General features: G+C 38.2%; 1 protein-coding gene across 3 annotated transcripts; it reads right to left on the bottom strand.

The window, feature by feature from the left end:
- Positions 1-265: 265 nt before the first annotated feature.
- Positions 266-16,645, bottom strand: LOC120787405 (zinc finger protein 271-like). Of its 3 annotated transcripts, XM_040123034.1 has the most exons (4): positions 16,391-16,645; positions 10,177-10,236; positions 9,862-10,061; positions 266-3,188 (listed from the first exon to the last, which is right to left on the bottom strand). In XM_040123034.1, the coding sequence occupies exons 2-4, from the start codon at positions 10,203-10,205 to the stop codon at positions 1,882-1,884; spliced, it is 1,536 nt and encodes a 511-aa protein (XP_039978968.1). In that variant the 5' UTR covers positions 10,206-10,236; positions 16,391-16,645; the 3' UTR covers positions 266-1,881. The 3 variants fall into 3 exon arrangements, 2 of the variants coding, with proteins under 2 accessions (XP_039978968.1, XP_039978967.1); XM_040123033.1 differs by having other exon boundaries at positions 9,862-10,236; XR_005706912.1 differs by lacking the exon at positions 266-3,188 and adding an exon at positions 9,315-9,532 and having other exon boundaries at positions 9,862-10,236.
- Positions 16,646-19,205: the final 2,560 nt, after the last annotated feature.

The following is a 19,205-nucleotide window of genomic DNA, read 5'->3' as shown; positions in this document are numbered from 1 at the left end:
TTTAAATAGCTGTTAATGAGCCCAACACCAGACCAGTGTGAATCACTAACCTAATTTGAGATGTGGTTGGTGATTTAGAGGAGTGGAATCAGGCGGGATCTTCTACAGCAGATAAATCTTTCATAGAATAGTAGATATTCAACTGTCCATTATTTCTGAGCACTTTAAAAGAAGAAATGCACTAATTTTCCTCATCGGGGTGTGTTTTTATGTTTTAGTTAGTACTACTGCATTTGTGAAAAAAGTTGAATAAAACCTCCAGAGAGAGCTGTGTGAAGTCTGATAAATATCCTCAGGTGATGTCACTTGAGTCACCGTGGGCTGGGTCTGAAGACTACAAGTTTGAAAAGAAAAAAAATCTGGAGCTGTGGAGTTAGACCGGACCTCCATAGCCCACTCCTCATCTCTGTTGCAGGCTACAGGCTCCAGGATACATTAGCCACTACTAGCATAACTCCCCTGAATCTCTGACCAAACTGTTGGCGGTCAAGTTGTTTTGTGGGGGTAATGTTGGCACCAAGATTTGGTAGGAAGAAGAATATGTGGAACAAAAAAGGTATCTCTGGTTCTGCTGCATTGTTTTAATTGTTTTTTTGTTTTTAAGTGTCCATTGTGAGACTGACAATGCTACAGGAGAGCAATGCTAAATCTGTGGAGTACTCTTTCAAGGAAATTTCATCTATTGACTTCTGTTGATCTGAGATTCAAAGTTCATTTTTTATTTTGGAAAAATTATTTTAAAACAATCATTATTTTGTAAATGAAGTTTCAATCTTAACTTCTAAGCAAACATCAAGAAGTCCTTGAAGTGCTCAGAAAAACATCTAAGATTCCATTGTACTGGACAAACTTCACCTGCTGAGGAAGATCATGTGATACAATCAAAAGTTCCAGAACAGCTACTAATTGACCCTGTGGCGAGATGATTTTTGTAACAGGCAAACGTTTGACATCCAAATCACACCCTATGAGAGCTCAACTCCATCTCCTTCAGTATAACAGCATGACAACTCTCACAGTATCAGCTTGACACTTCCTCTTTCAGACACTGCCTCAAGCTGACCAAAACAATGTAGGCTCCTTTTCTTTGACTGTATTAAATATCTGTGGTCATTACAAAGTAGCAGGACCCACATCGTGTCTCCACACGGAGAGACGGGCTGCGGAGTCACAGCAGTAGTAACTTTGTGAATGATTTAAATCTGGCTAAATGTGGCTTTGTGATCTGACTGTAGCCTTATTAACCTAAATGCTTTTCAGCACAGTGAACAGATGAGCTGTTACATTAAACAGCTGAATTGATACAGTAAACAGGTCAGCCGTTACAGTGAACATGTGGGCTGATCCACAGATTCACAGTTTCTACAATGAAATCATTGGGAGCAATATGTCCATGTTCAGGATGAGTCTAGCTCCATCATGCTGTTGCTTACTTTTTTATTTTCACCTGAAGTCAAAATATAATTTCCCCCGAAGAATCCTTACATTTGTTCTGGTGTGTCAGGTTTATTATGACGGAGTGTTCAGTTCTGCTGCCTGAATATAATATATGTAGTAGTGGCATTACTGCAAGTATGGAACTATAACTAATCACCAAAGTAAATCTAATTTTAAAAATTTGAGATATGCAAATTGAAATTTCACTAATACAATGGAGGTCAACAAAAGTACCTTTGTGGTGTAAACCGTTCACTGTGTGGTCTTGGAAAACACCACACCCAAACCTAACCCCCAAAATATAATTGGATACAAATGCCTCAAAAAACCCAGTTTAGCCCCTGGTGCTACAGACACTTCTGGTTGGTACCACAAAAGTACTAAGTTTTAATACCCAGCCCCATTGCCAAGGCACTGTCCCAACAAAGTGACAAACTTTTTCAACTACCTGTGGCACTGCATGTGACAGTCTAAGGATGACTTCTGACCAAAACTACAGCTGCACTCTTGGCACTGATAAAGTCTCTCTCGTGTATGTTTCCTCATGTGGACCACCAAGTTGCCTTTCTGTGCGAAGGACTTGTTACATTCTTGGCATTGATAGGGTCTCTCCCCTGTATGTATCCTTGTATGATTGACCAGATCTGACTTCTGACAGAAGTTTCGCCCACAAAACTGGCATTGATATGGTTTTTCCTCTGTGTGGATCCTTACATGTCTTATTAAAGTCTTAGTCAAGGAGAAACATTTGGTGCAACAAGGACACTTGTAGGGTTTCTGTGCTGTTCCTGCTTCAAATTTCATGATGAGCTCAGTGGATTTTACTGAAGGTCTCCTTGGCAGGATAGTCTTTATACTGAGATGGTTGGGCTCTGTCTCACTTTCACAATGCTCACCTGGATTCACTGAAAGGAGCAGCTGATGCTCAGTGTTGTTGTCTGATACTCCACCATCAGCTCCAGTTGGCTCAGTTTTAATGTGATCCACTGTAAGTGCAGCTGAGAACTTATCTATGTCATCAACAGTCTGGATTTGGTACAGACACAGGGGCTGGAGAGATTCCTGATCAAACTCACTTTTGTCACAAGGAGTGATGGTTAGTGGAAATGTCTTAATGCCAGATTCATCCTGTCTCAGGTCAAGCTCTTCTTCCATGTTACTGGCAGCCGTCATTGATTTGAGGCGAGATTCTGCATCCGCCTTTTCACTAAAACAATGATATAGTATCTCCCCAGTGTGTTTCTGCCTGTGAATAAGCAGACTGTCCCTCTGGTGAAAGCTTTTTTCACAGTCTTGGCACTTGTATGGTTTGGAGCCTTTATGTATACTGGTGTGAATGATAAATTCAGACTTGTGGCAGAAGTAGCAGCCACAGAACTGGCACTGGTAAGAAGGGGATTTGTCCTCTGGATGCGTCTTGACGTGTTGTACCATTGTCTTTTTGGAAGAAAAACCAATGAAGCAAATGGGACATTTAAATAGTTTCTTCACTTTGAGGATTGTAAAAGGCATATTCAGATCGCAGTCCTGCTTCACATCATCTTCATCAATATTATTCAGTATCTCCCGATCATTTTGATCATTTTCACTGGCAGGAGAGGCATGTGGATGAGTGTTGTTCATGTTGCAACAGTCTTCTGTTGGCTCTAATGTGGTGTTGTCTGGTTCCTCCCAGCTCACACTGATACTGGCAGGAGGCTGCTGCTCACCCGACTGCAGCTTCACATCAGTGGCAGACATCTGGAGATAGTCTGAAGCAAAAATGAATAGTAAATTAATTTTACAGATGTCAATGTGAGTTACAGTAGTAGCTGGACAGTGTAAAGGCATGACTTGTATATATTTAAGCCAACCCGGTGGCATAAGTAAATTATGTTTCACCGTTAGGTTTCCTGTATTGCTACTTTAAAACACACTTTTAGACTTGACCATTTTCAAATTTCAACATACTGGATAGTACTTGATGGAATCTATTGTGAGAGTGGTCGAATCAGACAGTTGGACAATACCAGTCTATAGCTGAAAATAATTCTTACAGGAAGTCTGAAATAATACTGAGCCCCATGCAAGTACACTTTTGTATTCATATCCTAATGATCTCTAACTTTATTTACTTTTATGAATGTTCCAAGTTGGATTCACCAAACACTGTTAACTGCACAAATTTCACCTAAATGGGTTGTTTCAGACCGATGAATATCCCCTGTTCATGAAGAGGTCCATATTTATCAGACGTGATCATGTGCATAATTGACATTCCTAAAACCTCCATATAAGGCTGACTCCCCCACTCTGTGGGAAGGTTTCATTCACAAAAATGTCACTTGAGAGCCAAAGGAAGAATTTCAGAGCTCAGTGTCAGTCTCAGAGCTTCAAGTCCCACTGTTGAAAATCAGCAGACAAAAACATAACACATTTACTAGTGTCAGTAGTTGAAATGAGACACTTTAGAAATGAGAAAATATTAGTAGAGCTACCAGCAACATGTCATCAGAGAAGCACTATACTGTCACAGAAAATAAAGACGGAAAGAAAATCCATTTGATTTTCGGTGAAATTACACTGTTGGATCTAACAGAGGATGTTAAACTTGCAACTTGCATAAAGACTCTGAGGGAGCTGTTTGGAGTGAGATTTATATATGTTGTCATGCCAAAATAGTCATGGCAATAAAATCTACATTGTTGAACACCCCAGCACATTGATAAGCCATGATTCGCTCAACAGAAAATACATTTTATATTGAGTTTTGTTTTATTACATTCATTTTACTTCATTCCAAACACACTTAAACTCCAAAATCATTCCAGTTAAGTCATTATAATATTAAAGTGTTGGCATGTTAAGACTGGGCTTGATTGACACCTGACATTTATTAGTTTTCTTGCACCTGTTTGTGTGGGAGAAGTTACACTTTTATTATCCTTATTGGTTTGTGCTGTTTGGTGACCTCAAGTAATTCCAGTACTGCTCCAGCCAACATCAACCTGATTAATTGGTAGCACCTGTTTGGGTGCCCAGTGCCTTAAGACAAGCAGAGGTGTTCTTCCACTGTTGAGAAAGATTATCTGTACTGACTCGTACCAATATATAAGACAATTGGTGGATGCAAAAGGTTTTTCTTAAATCACTTGTCACACTGAACAATAAAGTCACTTTAGAACCCACAAACCACTGACATTGTTTCTCTGCCATGTGCAAACTCAAACCCTTTCTGTTGCTCCTCACCTTCTGTTACTGCTTTACAAAACCAGTGAAACGGATCTCTTAGAATTATCAACTGAATCTGCAGCTCCCTTGTACTTGGACTCTCCCTGTATCTCCAATTCAGTACAGTCTGATTGTTCATATGTAGGTTAACACATGGTCAACGGTAGATTGTGCTGGATGAGAAAACAGGTCAGCTCAATAATAAGAGCACTAGTCATCTAACATATATAAAAGATAAAAAATTATATAAAGATTTTTTTATATAAATAAATTATAACACTACATACATTTATGAAAATGAGGATTTATGTATAAAGCAAAACTGACAAGTGTATTCCACAGTATTGCAAAATGGGTATGTAGCATTCCTAGTTCCATAGCAGTAGTCATGGTTGATAGTCCTGGTTCAATCCTGTTCCCCCACCAGTAGTGATTTGCGGATGTGGGCAGAGCAGTTCCTGTACCAGACCATGATGTAGCCCGTCAGCAAGCACTCAATGGTGCAACTGTAGAAGTTCATGAGGATCCTGGCATTCATGCAAAACTTCTTCAGCTGGCAAGCTTTCTTAACCATGGTGTCCATGTGTAGTGAACAAGAGAGATCTTGAGTGATGTGAACACCAAGGAACTTGGTGAAGCTGTTTACCCTTTCAACCTCAGCATCGTTAATGTGGGTCGGAAAGTGTAAACCCCCCTGCTGTCTCCTGTAGTCCATGACCATGTCTTTAGTTTTACTGACATTGAGAGAGAAACCATTTTCCTGGCACCAGCTGGTTAGTATTTTCAAGAGGAGGCTCTTGACGACCCTGGAGCTGTGACGGGGGTCCAAGGTGTCAGCAAGGGAAGAGCAGATGTCGGTTTTGGCTAGTGCGACAGAGCAGTAGTTGTTGAACAGAAGGCCAATGGTTTCTTGGATTCGGGAACGATTGTGGATGCCTTAAAGGGGGTGGGGCCCACAGACTGACTCGGAGAGGTTAAAGATGTTGGTGAACACCTCTGCCGTTTGATCAGCACCTGCCCTGAGAGCCAATTCTGGGACACTATCTGGCCACAGGGTTTTGTGGGAGTTGATCCTTTCGAAGCACCATCTCACTTTGGCCACTTTTAGGGTCAATGTTGGCAGCCTCACCGCACACATGTGGACACATGGCGGACTCGTCTGGAAACAATGCAGTGGGTTGAACATTATTCCCTTTTTTCCCTATTTAGTCCATGATGCAGTTTAAATCCACGCCATGTGCATCTGGGATCAGAGCTGTAGTTGTCAGAGGTCATATCTGGCTGCTTTTTAGGCGTCAGGGTCCCCTGAGTTGAAGGTGGTAGTCTGAGCTTTGAGTTTAGCGTGGAGCTCTTGGCTGACCCTTGTTTTCTGGTTCGTCGCCGATTTTGCTGGCGGCTGCATCCTCGAACATCTGCCAGTCAAAAGCGATATGTTGATAGTATTTTGGGAGAACCTTCTTCATGTTGGCTCTCTTAAAGTCTCCCAAAACAATGAACACAGCATCTGGATGTGAGTTCTCCAGTCCATTTACAATCCTATACCGCTTGTCCAGGGTGGTGCGGGGATTTAAATAGCTGTGAAAAAGACTGAGCTGAACTGGCTGGGGAGGTAGAAAGGTCTAAATTTTATGGTCAGCAGCTCCAGAACCAGGGAGCAGTACTCAGTGAATGCCAGCAGCTCCTAAAGTCCCCTTGGTTTTTAATCCATGCACACAGCTCATCTAGCTTGTTGTCCAGGGACTGAACATTAGCTAACAGAATATTAGACAAGAGGAGGTTTCTCTGTCGGGTTTGCACAGAGCCCTGGAGTGCTTCCTTTTCTTTGTTTTCCTCCAACAACGTGCAAGTAAACAAAAGACCCAGGGTAGTATGCCATCCACGGTGTCAAAAGTCGGCTTAAAGACCAAACTGGCTGATGATTATATCTCCGAAAGTGTTTGTCAATAACACTGAATCTATAATAGCACTGTATGTGCAAAAACAGCCAGTAATAAGAAGTAAATCCTCAGTAAATTGCTGAGTTGACTCAAAGCTCTCGTCAGTGCAGCCATTTTACGGCACACCAGAAGACAGCGTAGTTCCATTTCAAAACACACTTAGATCTCAATATTTTGAGTCCATACTCTGACTAATAGAAGCTTTAACAAAATGTTACCTGAATTTGAAATGTGAGAGTGAAATTACATGGATTCTACAATTAAATTAAATTTGCCCTCCACCAATTTTATACGTTAAGTTCAGTTTACGCTTCATAGTTCTACTCAGCCTGTGGAAACAGTTAATGTTACGTGTAGCTCTGGAGTAGCTTTGTCAAGTCTGAGAAAATAACCCTGATGACATCATCAGGACTTTAGACTTCGACACATTCTAGACATACAATCTGGGTTACAAACTCGAGGTATGAAGTTGGAAAGATGCGGCTGTTTATCAGCCAGGGAGGGTCTACTGAAAGATGCTACCATACTGCATTGTAGAAATGCAATGGAGCTTGACAGTAGACTATAGTATAGTATGTAAAGATCTAACAACATGACAGCTCCCCAGAATATCTCGCCCCCTATTGGAGGGTTGCAGTATATAAACCCTGCCCATTCCGTAATTAGTAGATGGGACATTAGCTAAACTAAAAATTCAGAGTACACAAATACATACATATACACATACATAAAATCATTTTTGAGGTTGGTTCCTATTATTTTAGGTAGGTTTCATCATGCTGATGCATGTTCAAGTGGTAATTTTTCTTATAAGTTTGTTTTTAATAAGTAAATAAATTAATTAAATTAAAAAAAGGGGTGTGGCTCAGCATGAGTGAGTGACAGGTGCTCTCAAACCTCCATCAGATGTGTCAGAGGAGCGGAGTGGGTCAAGCATTGTCTGAAAGATTGTTTACATTTTCATTTTAAAATCACTGACCTGATGCAACAGTCAGGAATTTTACAAAAATTTTGAGGGTTCCTCTTCTTTGCATTTGTTCAGTAAATTGGTAATTTTTGTCTGCTCACTCGTGTTAGGTAGTTGGCTAACTTTACTGCAAAACTCAAAGTTAGCCACGTAGGATAACTTGTTAATGCTGGTTATTTATGAATTTAATTTTGAGTTTTTCAGACACTACTCAAAAAATTTTACATTTTTTCATTTTAATGAAAAACAGACTGTTGACAGATATTATCTGCTCTCAGTCACCATATCAGTACAGCTATCAGATTCCAGGACTCTCACAGCAGCTACAGGATTTTGGAGGCAAGAGTAAAACGTTTGGATGTTCTTGGACCGTTGACAGATATTATCTGCTCTCAGTCACCGTATCAGTACAACGATCAGATCCCAGGACTCTCACAGCAGCTACAGGATTTTGGAGTCAAGAATAAGACGTTTGGATGTTCTCCAGCTGTCTGTGCAGAGGTGAGCTGCATCTGAACCTCAGACAGCAGCACCATTTTTGACTTTACTCCAGATTTGGAGTAAAGTGATTCAGTAATTACGTGTAACGCAACATCAAGTAAATGAAGACAGGTAACAATATCAAAACTACCTGTAGTTTTAATCTTGAGTCCAATTCAAGCACCCTTGCAAATATAATTTACTTCACCTGTCTGTAACTAATAGTGCCATCAATTCAAACATGTAAAGTAACAAAATGGAAACATTGATAAGTGACACATTTAAACATGAAGGTTTAATCTCAGTTCACATTATAATAATTGAAGTTAACTGACAGTGTTTAAAGTATTTGTGAATAATGTTTCAGAGAACCCAGCACATTTTTAATTTTTTTTGTGCCTTACAGAAACTTAAGAAAATTGGTAATAAGATACAATAAGATAAGGTACTTCAGCTTAGTCCTCAACTTAGTCTTAAAAACAAACATCTAGATAGCCAAATGTTTTGTGTACTGATACACTGTGCGTGAAGGGTAGTATGAGTATCTGATTACTTTAATTTTCTGGACTTAAACTAAGTTTATTATTCAGTGATATTTATAATAATAAAGAACAAAAGGAGGAGAGTTAGTTGTTTTTTTATATTTCACTGGTCGCATATACGTAAGCTGAGCTCTAATTGATTTAATGTGGTTGTAGTCACTGATGTGTTTGTATTGTGATTACAGAAGCAGCCTGTCCCACAGTCACAGTACAGTGCAGAAGATGAGGACTGCTCCAGTGAACTAATAAGTTCTATATGTCACAATTAAAACTTTTTACTGCTTTTTACTGATAATATCTCGTAAAGACAAGATATTGTCTTTAAAAGACAAAGTATTAATTGGTTATGAGTAAATATCATATAGTTGATGTAGCTTACCACGAAGAACCTAATATTCAATATATATATCTTATCTTGAAAGATATCTTTATCTAATCTTTATCTTTGAGCATCAAATATGTTTTTAGATAGCCCTCCTTATTTTTACTCATTAGTGATATGAACTGCCACTAATGTGCAGGAATTTATGATTGCCTTCAATAATGATATGTAAAGAGTTGTCAAGGTTCTTAACAGACCTAACATCAGTCAATTAAATTTTAGTCAGTGGGATTCGGTCAGTGACTTCATTTGTAGCTTGAGGGATCCCCTAGCTGTCATACCACATGATAAAAGTGAGGGGCTTTACAAACAAACCCCTGTACTGAAAGACAAATGGCACAAGTGCATGCTAACAGCACACTGATGGCTGATTGTTCCGTTAAGCAGCACGTGTTAGCTAATGCTAAACGCTCTTTAAGTTCCTGAACCTCTCCCAGGCAACCGTGTAACTTAATTACTGTGAAAATTTTGTTATTTGGATGTAATAATGGTTAACGTAGTAGCTAGCTAGATAATTTCGGCTGGTTTGCGTTACCATTGTTGCTCCTCAGGTCAGTTGGCTCTTCTTTTCTTTAGTCTGCATGGAAATTTAGAAGAATGCAAAGATATTTTAATCTGTCTATCTATCTTTATCTATATTTATTTGTTTTTATTCTAAATATAATGTGTACCTAAAAGTCTGACAGAATGATGCATGCCAATGTAAAAGAATAGACAGGAAAATTGGCTTCCCGATTTAAAAAGTAAGCTTGTGAATACAATACCATTTTGCAGACAACAGTGTCCTGCCCAGTGCATGTAAAGTCATTGTCATTGACACCTTGGGACCCCAGACATTTCTCTGTAATTTTATTTGATCAGAAATTGTGATTTCGTTACTAAAAAGCAAACTTCTGACAGACTGACCTTCACTTTGTGACTTGGCAACATCCAGCAGTCTGCGGTGGCCGTCCACTATCCACTTTGAACAGGACATTTCCTTTTCATACTCTATAATGGTTCTTTCTGCTATCTTGAAGATCTCCTCTGCAGCTGCAGACAAACACTCACTGATAAGCGCTCTCAGCAGCTCCATCTTTGCTGTCTTCACCATGCTGAGGCGTTCTCTACAGTGAGAAGTCGTGGATGGGAGTGTTGAAGCAGACATGAGCCCTGAAGCTCACTTGTTAGTCCTGATTGCTCCACAGTTCCAACTGTACTTTCTGTGTCCTCAGATCTTACCTTGCTCTAGCCATGTGAGGAGATGACATTTGAGGAGACTCGGGACATTTAAGTGGAGATCTGAAAGAAATTTAAAGGAAATATTATAGTGAAGTGAAGCTCATTCAAAGCTGAGGGGGAAAATTCTATGTCAATAAATGAATAAAGCTTTCACACCTGCACATCTGAGTCTGTTTCAAATGGAGGTACATTTAAATTCATTACACAAAGAAGCAGTTAAAGAAAAGGTTGTGGATCTTTTATGATTCTATGAAAGCAACAGTTGTATTTGTTGATTCATAAGTAACAAAATTATGGAAATATACTTGACTCATTTAAGCGTTTGAAAATTTTCAGCATTTCACTTTTAAAAATCTTCATGGAAATGTTTTTAATAATAAAAGGTCTCCATTTACTAGTTAGTCAAATAATACATATTAGGAAGAAAACTTCTTACACACCCAAAGCACATGATCGTTACAGTGTGGTGTCAAGCTGAAACGATTTTTTGATATATGGTGGTTTTCTTAATCTTCTATTTAGTAACGTGAGTATCTTTAGTTTTTCTACTATAACTTATTGAAAACAAACAATTTGAAGACATAACTTAGAACTATGATGGGCACTTTTTACAATTTTATGATGTTTTAACGCTTTGTACTCTCTGCCAGTTGGCAACACATTTAAAAGAATAAGCATGATAGCGGTAGAAAGGCCAGAATGATCGATTGCCATTGCCTGATTGGAAACTGATCACAGTGGATTTTACATGTCGGTAGGCTAAAGACCTTTAGTATTAAAGCCTAAAATAAGAAGCTGTTTGGTGCCAACATTGATCCAGTTATTTTACAATCCTGGCTGAAATTATACGCACCCCTGAATTTTAAGTACAGAATTTAGAATATCTTCAGAAATTAATGCAAATTAACGCAAATTAACCAGTTTTGCATAATCACAATATTTAATAAAATGTCCAAAGTTATTGAACAACAAAAACAACCTCAACAAAATGCTTTCATATAATGCAATACAAAAACACAAACTTAAAATGTACACTCAACACAATTTTTGGCACCCTTTTGATGAATTTAAATTAGCTCCTAAAACAAAATAAAAACAAATAAAAGACAAGAAGACAAGAGAGCTGTCTGAGAGCATCAGAAATGCTATTATCAAAAAAAACATAATTCAAAAGGCTACAAGGCAATCACCACAGATCTTGAAATCCCTGTTTGTAAAGTTATCAAGAAGTTTTACAGTCATTAAACTGTTATGATGCTGCCAAGATGTGGTGCTAAGATGATTCTCAATGAGAGAAGTCTGCGAAGGTTGGTGGAGACTGTGGGAAAAAGACTGCGCATAACATTTAAGAGCTTCAGGCTAACCTGGGGCAATCTGGAGTGGTGGTTTCAGCCCATGCCATACACGACACACTAAAGTTGGTCCGAAGGCCAAAGAGGACACCGCTATTGAAAGAAAGGCACAAAAAGGCAAGACTAATATTTGTAACACCTGTCATAGATAAGCCGCAGTCTCTCTGGGATAATGTTCTATGGACAGATGAAACCACAGTAGAGCTTTCGGGGAATGCAGTGCTTCAGTTTGTTTATAGGCGATGAAATTAAGCCCATAAGGAAAAGAACCCTACCTACAGTAAAACATAGCGGAGGTTCTATAATGCTGTGGGGCTGCTTTTCTGCCTCTGGTACTGGAGGCACTGAATGTATCACAACATTGATGAAATCAGGACATTACCAACACATTTTAGAGTGAAATGTGTTACCCAGTGCCAGAAAACTAGGTTTGAGGTGAAAGTCTTGATTCTTTCAGCAGAACAACAACCCACAGCACACATCCAGGACCACAAAAGAATGGTTGAAAAGGAAAAGTTGGACTGTGTTGGAGTGGCCCGCAATGAGTCCTGACTTAAATCCCATTGAAAACCTTTGGAGAGAGCTGAAATCTGGCATTGCAGAAAGGACTCCTGCAAACCTAAAAGAGCTTGAACACAAAGCAGCGGAAGAGTGGATGACACTACCAGCAGACAGGTGTAAGAAGCTAAAAGATGGCTACAAGAAACGTTATAGGCTGTCATTGATGCCAAACGTTCTGAAACTAAATATTAGTGAAGGGTGCCAATAATTGTGTGAGGGTATATTTTGTGTTTGTATTATTTCACTATTATGGAAGTTGTGTTTTTTTTTATTTTCTTTTGTTCAGTAACCTTGGACATTTTATTAAAATATTTTGATTATACAATTTGGTTCATTTTTATTCATTTCTGAGTATTTCTACATTGTGTTCTTAAAATTCAGGGATGCCAATAATTTCACACAGGACTGTATTGGTCTAAAATCCTGTATACTGGTGTTTTATTTCTAATAATACCTGCAAATGAACATTTTTACCAACTCACCTAGGACCTCCTAGTTCATGTCATGGAATTTCTTTTAAAAAATCATGCGCAAATTTCTATAAAATTTATTTAACTTCGCAAAATCCTATAGCTCTACTCCACATATTTTTTAAAGTTATGTTTTATTTATTTATTTTTAAAAACACTGAAGTTGAGAAGTGGAAGCTATTTCACCAAAAAGTACTTCTGGAAATGCATCATCCATCATCTGTCAAGTCAGAGCATCCACTTCTCAATTTCAATAGTTCCCTGTCTGTTCCCAACTCAGCCAAACTTGAAAGATGAACTTTTCCATTAGTTCAGACCATCTTGTGACAGTTGGCTTCTTCTTCTTGGCTTTCTCCAGTAGAGTAGGGCTCCATGATCTCACTATCACATCAAACTGCTTAATGATAAAATGAATTGCAGTTGCACTCCTTTATATACTTCTGGGTATGATGCAATCCCGTTTGCTATAATCCACCAAACCTGTTTCAAATGGGATTAACCCAGACTTGCTCTATTGTTTTCTAATGCTACTAGTTGAGGATGTCAGAAATTAGTTCAGAAAAGTTTGAAACTGTAAAATAATATGAGTGTATTGAGCTAAAGAACTAAAATGAATACTTTGAACAAGATGACATCATTTAGTATACAATAAACCAAACCATTACAAGCTGTAACTTTCAAATTTCCTGACCCAATGAAAAACAGACTCAATAGGTACCACAAAGAGAAAGAATATCTTGAAGTCAACATAGTACAAATATCTACTTATGAAATAAAAACACTGAATGTGATCTTACAGCCAGTCAAAAGTACAAAAATAAGCTATGTTCAAAAAAATTATTAAATGATGAAGGAGTAATATAAAATCCTTAATTTATTTATTTATCTGCAATGAATATAGCACTTTCCCATAAAAATAACAATAAAAGTTTTGAGGAAATTAAAACAATCCCTTCTTGGAAAACATACCAAAATATGAACCCTATGTCAAAATAACTTAAAAGTGGACTTTTCAGCTCTGAAGCTATATCTGTGGCACTCAATTTTTTAATGCAGGACCAAATAACTTCTAGATGTGATAGAACCATATTAATACTACACAGATTCAAAATTTGGTTGCAAGAGAGTGAAAACTAGTGGAGATATTAGTTTTTGAAAATTCAAGATTCTTTGTTCGAGTAAAAAATGATTTATTTATATTAATTTGATTACTGTAAAACAATTGGCAACAACTATTTACGTAACTACATGTTGCAAATTATCCAGGGATTTCCCTTGATGTTCAGTAGAAATTTTCAACCCAATCCACTGAAAAATAAGCAATTGGTGAGGTTTAGAATACACATACAAAGAATCACAAAAATGATTAAATTTTGCTAAACAACTAAACTAGACTGGTACTCAGTAGAGTGCATCCATCAAGGCAAAAATGCTCTATCTGGCAATGTTAAGGAAAGTAATAAAAGGTTTCCAGGATCAGCCTCATTAAACGTATTGGCATGAAAAGGGTTCTTCCCTGGCCCATGCCCCATCCCTGGTGCAAATCGTTTAAAAAAAACAACAACAAACAGACATGGGTGAAAACACAACCCCCTTGGTGGAGATAATAAAAAAGTATGAGTAGAGCTATAGGATCTTGCAAGGTTCCATGAATTTAATAGAAGTTTTCACGTGAATTTTTTCTAGACAATCCATGAAATGAACTTGGAAAAGTTCTGAATTCTGGTTGAGTTGGCATGGAATGACCAAGTAATATGGTTTGACTTGGAGCCTACGTATGCAAAATCAAAGCTGTGCTGGTTTATAATATCAATGGTAAAACACAACAATGCATTCATTCATAGGTACAGCTAGAACCTGCTATCATTCCCAAATAGATACCAGGTCCTTTAACACACAGACAACTCAAAGGCTAGCTAAATAACTACTAACTAATAACTAAATGTACAGTTGATTGGGATTTATTGTTGCTAAATTATGCTTTTCGATTGTGTAAAAAAACATTTTTCATAAAGTTTCATTTTTTCCATCAGTTGTTCACCAAATGTTTAAATACACCTGTGATTTCTTGAGTAAATACATTAGTGACTGAGTTTTTAAAATTATATTACTTTGGCTGCTGCTGCCTAACTATCCTTTTCTTACATACGTACATGCTCTGACACATTTAGAGTTCATGTTTTTACATACTGGTGTTCTTGGTGTCAAGTCCAACTGTATGGAAAGCTAGTTAGCTCAAAAACGTGATTTTTAACATGTAAACTCGTAGACACCACATAAACAGCGCACAAATGATGTGTTGGTTACACGTTGATTTTTCACAATAAAAACACATTAACAACGTTTGATCCCAGACATAAATTTCATATAATTCCAACCCATCTTGCCACTTGCCCAGTTTGAACCCTAGGGCTGAGCATCCAAGTTTCCATTGGATGCCTAATAGCTAAACCATTTCTTGAGTGCCACCATTTAACGTACTGAGGATCTTCTTAAGTCTTATGACAAATGTCAAAAGGCCATACAATAATGTATTTTGGATTGAGAAATAGTAATTTTGGTGATATACTTCTTATAACACTGTAATATTCTTTTCAAGAAATATTTTACCCTTATTCTGAACAAAATCAACAAATCTGTAGAGGTTGCCTCTATCAGTAAGTACATCTAAAACAAAGATTACATCCTTGTCAATCCACTCTTACATCAGTACATACTGATGTTCCATATTATGCATGAATGTGGAGAAAAAATATGTTAGAAAGCAATCATCCAAGCTTCAAGAGGTTGTTTGTGAAAATTGGCAAGCTTGAAGGGCAAGAATATTGAGGGGACAATATATTAAAATTATTTGTTAACCTGTGGGATTTCATCTTAAATTATGTTCACAGGGTTCCTGCACCAAGCACCTAGATAATATCCTGAAATTCTTGTCAACACATTGGTCATTATTTTACCATTTCATCAGCATCAGCATCGTCATAGCTCTAAATTAAATTAAAATGCTCATAAAACAATTATGTCGTTTCCCAAGGCCAGATATTTATTACAATGGTCTGCACCTAAACCAGCATTGAAGGAGTAGCCTACCACTGCTGTAACCTTTTCCCCCACAAAATTATAAATATTTTTAATGGTGAAAAACTAAAGTTTGATGAGTGGTCTTAAGTCTAGAATGTGGCTAATGTGTTTGTTTACCAAAAAGTAGTAGTAGTTGAGCAGAAGGAGGCAATTCTATCTTCACGAAAATAATTTAAGTCATAAAACTGCCATTCAATATTTTACTTTTGTAGGCTTCACAACAAAGAAAGAAAAGGTAATTGACATAATAGGATCCTTAGCATGTTAAATACTGGCAGGCAACCCCCAGGCTCACAGAAATTGTTTAACCATAGTGCTCAACTGCCAACGATAACTTGAGAGACTTACCCGTTCAAACTGGGCAAGTAGCTAAATGGCTCAGAATTGACTGATGATATTGATGAAATTGATGTTTGAGACTACACGTTTTTAACGCGTTGATTTTCACAAGCCAAGAACACTTGGCGTTAACAATACTGCTGCGCGTTGTTTACGTGTCGTCAACGTGTTGTTTACGTGTTAAAAATCAACTGTTTTTGAGCTAGCTGGCTTCACATATCACTGCTGCGTTGTCTAACGTATGTATGCAGCTTCAACCAGAGTTAAGTTATGTATGTACTGGCAACCAACAAAACAATGAAGAGGAAAAACTTTATCCTCCCCCACCCGCATAGCTAACATACATCGAACAAACACTGGGCTCTTTCGATCTTATGCCAACTAAAATGACAAGTATATTTAAATGCTTACCCTGTTGAATCAGGCACTCCTCAATTAACAGAGTTAGCTTTTGCTAACAAAGGGTAGCTACCTAAGCTGCCAGTTCATACGAACGAGTTGCACAAACTACTAAACTACATGCTGTGGTGCAGGCCTGTTATTTTCACTTTATGAAAAACTGCTGGCTTGCCAAGTATTAAAAGCTACACAGCTAACTAGATGGCTTTACATTACACAGTACACACAGGTCAGGTTGACATGTCATAATGCTAAAAACATAGCTGGTTAAAGAAGAGCCAGCTCCCTCTTCTTCTGCTGGTATTTATTACCAGCAACATTACTTCCCTCTACTGCTCAACTCCAGTAATCTTTTTCTGGTTACTGACTCTTCAGCAGCAGTAGGGCAACATGATAAATCTCAATAATTTACTGATGCCAGAAAAAGACAAACTTATGTAATAGGAAACTGAGCAGACCGTTTTCTACACACTGGCAGCAACACACTGTTTGAATACATTAGTGTGTGTAGTTTGTCTATTTACCCACTTCTGACAATGTAACACTTTCCAAATTGTATTTAAATGTACATTTGAAAGTATTTATCCCCTATCTGAAAAATAAATTATTGATATGTACCAGTAGTTCTTACACAGTACAAAAAAAAGAAAATAGAACATAATCATGCTAAAATAAGTTCACTAATGTCTGTTCTTTGATCAGTTTGTTAAACATACAGTAGGTTCATGGTCCCATTCAGGACCATGTACATGAGTTGTCCACCAGATGGCACCATTCACCTTCCATAGTTTCTGTCCTTGGTAACTTATTCACACCTTAGCTGAAGCATCTAAGATTATGCTGTGTTCAACAAAAAAATGCATTAGTAAATTCACAGATGATTTAACTAGACCCCAGATAAACTGAGTAATTAAGTGTTCCATGTCAAAGGTTGTCAAAGGTATCCATGTCTAAGGTAAGGACGTGTTCAGAGCTGTAGTGTCCAGTAGCAATAATTCAGTAGAAAAATAATCAGTATAAAAGTCATTAATTGGTGAGTGGGGTGTGGTGAATGTTTTTTTTCCAGGCTATTTGCCTGTGAGCACTAAGCTACTGTTCAAACAGGAGTAATCAGAGTGATTGTTGAAGTGGAGAACAGTGCCGCAGTTGACCATCCTGCCCATTCCTGTTGTTGTGTGTTGGGAGTTTCCAGCTATACAGCTCAGGGGAAGCCCCACAGGATGTCCTTTTCCTCATTCCTCAAGGACAGAATGACTTTGTGTGTGTGTGTGTGTGTGTGTGTGTGTGTGTGTGTGTGTGTGTGTGTGTGTGTGTGTGTGTGTGTGTGTGTGTGTGTGTGTGTGTGTGTGTGTTACTGTGTTTCTTGTGTGTGTTTCTGTGAAATAATAGAATGGGTAACATTTTTCCAATGTGTCAGTATTCTCTAATTTCTGTCAGTTGCTTTTCTTTTGTTGCAGTGATGCATAAAATAGACCTCCAGAACATGGGAGCATGACCCAAACCTAAAGTTCATAATCACTATTGACTATTCAAATAATTAAATATTTGATGTTGGTATAGACCTATGGTGGTCCATTGTCTAAATGTTGTTTAAAAGAATGTCCTCACCCTGACAAGATAAAAGATGCGAGGGAACAGTTCCTGAAAATATTCTGGAGAAATCAGTCAAATTTGACTGGGTCAAAACTCATTGCAAAACAGTCTCATAAAGGATGATTCCACTTTACTACAACTTGTCATAAAGCCATTGCACATCAGGTCTGAGCCAAAATTCCAGTGCAAAAATGCAAAGAAATTTGTATGGAGAAATTTCTCCATGGGAGCAGTGCACATTAAGTCTGAGATTAAATTGTACAATTCTTTGTCTGTAGCTGGTCTCCGAGTATGACTTTGATTTCATTTTTCTTTTCATTTTTTTAACAAAAGAAAAAGAAAGTGTGGGATCACCAAACCAAACTGAGAATAACCACCTTAACATAGTGGAGGGGTTTATGTGTCTCAGTGATCATGGAAGTTGTGTTGTCGGTGGCAGCAGCCCTTGGTAGGGTCTCCCAAAGCAAACTGGTCAGAGAGGAGAGGCCAGACTAAGAACAATTCATGACAGCCAGATGAAGGGCAAACTTCTGGACTGCGTCACCTTGCCTGAATTAGGGAAATTGGGGTACCCTCCTGGAGCAAGACCTGGGAGGGGAGCTCACCAGGGAGCATGTGGTGACAAGGCCTTGGCCTATGGGGCCCAGTGGCGCAAAGCCTGAACAAATTACATGTAACCATCACCCTATGAGCTCACCACCTGCAAGGGTTCGCATTGGCTTACGGTGCATTGTAAACTGGGCAGTGGGCTGGGTTGTGGGCCTGGGTATGCTGATCCCTGGCATTGCAGACTAGGTATGGGGATGTGAAATATAATGGATATGGCGGTGTTGAGGTGTTGGGGGTTGGGCATTGCAGGAGGTACTACAGTATATATATATACTTGGTCTCAATAGTTAATAAGGAGATCGACATATGGAGTTGTTTTTGTGCCTTAGACGGCACAAACACAAAAATGATGTGGGGAAAATGTTCATTATCTGAAGAGGCAAACGTTACTGATAGCTCAGAGTGCAGAATTAGCCACTAGAATTAGCTAACATCCAGCCAACAAGTTGTAATAAACCATACTAATTATTCTTTAAGATGCTAGTCGATAGATAGGTAGAGTTTATGCACAGCTCTATAAGCAGTAATTTAGTTTTTGGCCGCTTGAGAGTGACACAACATATAAAGACAACATCACATCGTCTCCTTATCAAGGTTTTTTGGCAAAAGTTAGCAAACAGTATCA

The sequence above is a fragment of the Xiphias gladius genome, unplaced genomic scaffold, assembly GCF_016859285.1.
Source record: "Xiphias gladius isolate SHS-SW01 ecotype Sanya breed wild unplaced genomic scaffold, ASM1685928v1 HiC_scaffold_1473, whole genome shotgun sequence".
Lineage (NCBI taxonomy): Eukaryota > Metazoa > Chordata > Actinopteri > Istiophoriformes > Xiphiidae > Xiphias > Xiphias gladius.
The sequence above is the reverse complement of the archived record's forward strand: the minus strand, read 5'-3'. Positions and strand labels throughout refer to the sequence as shown.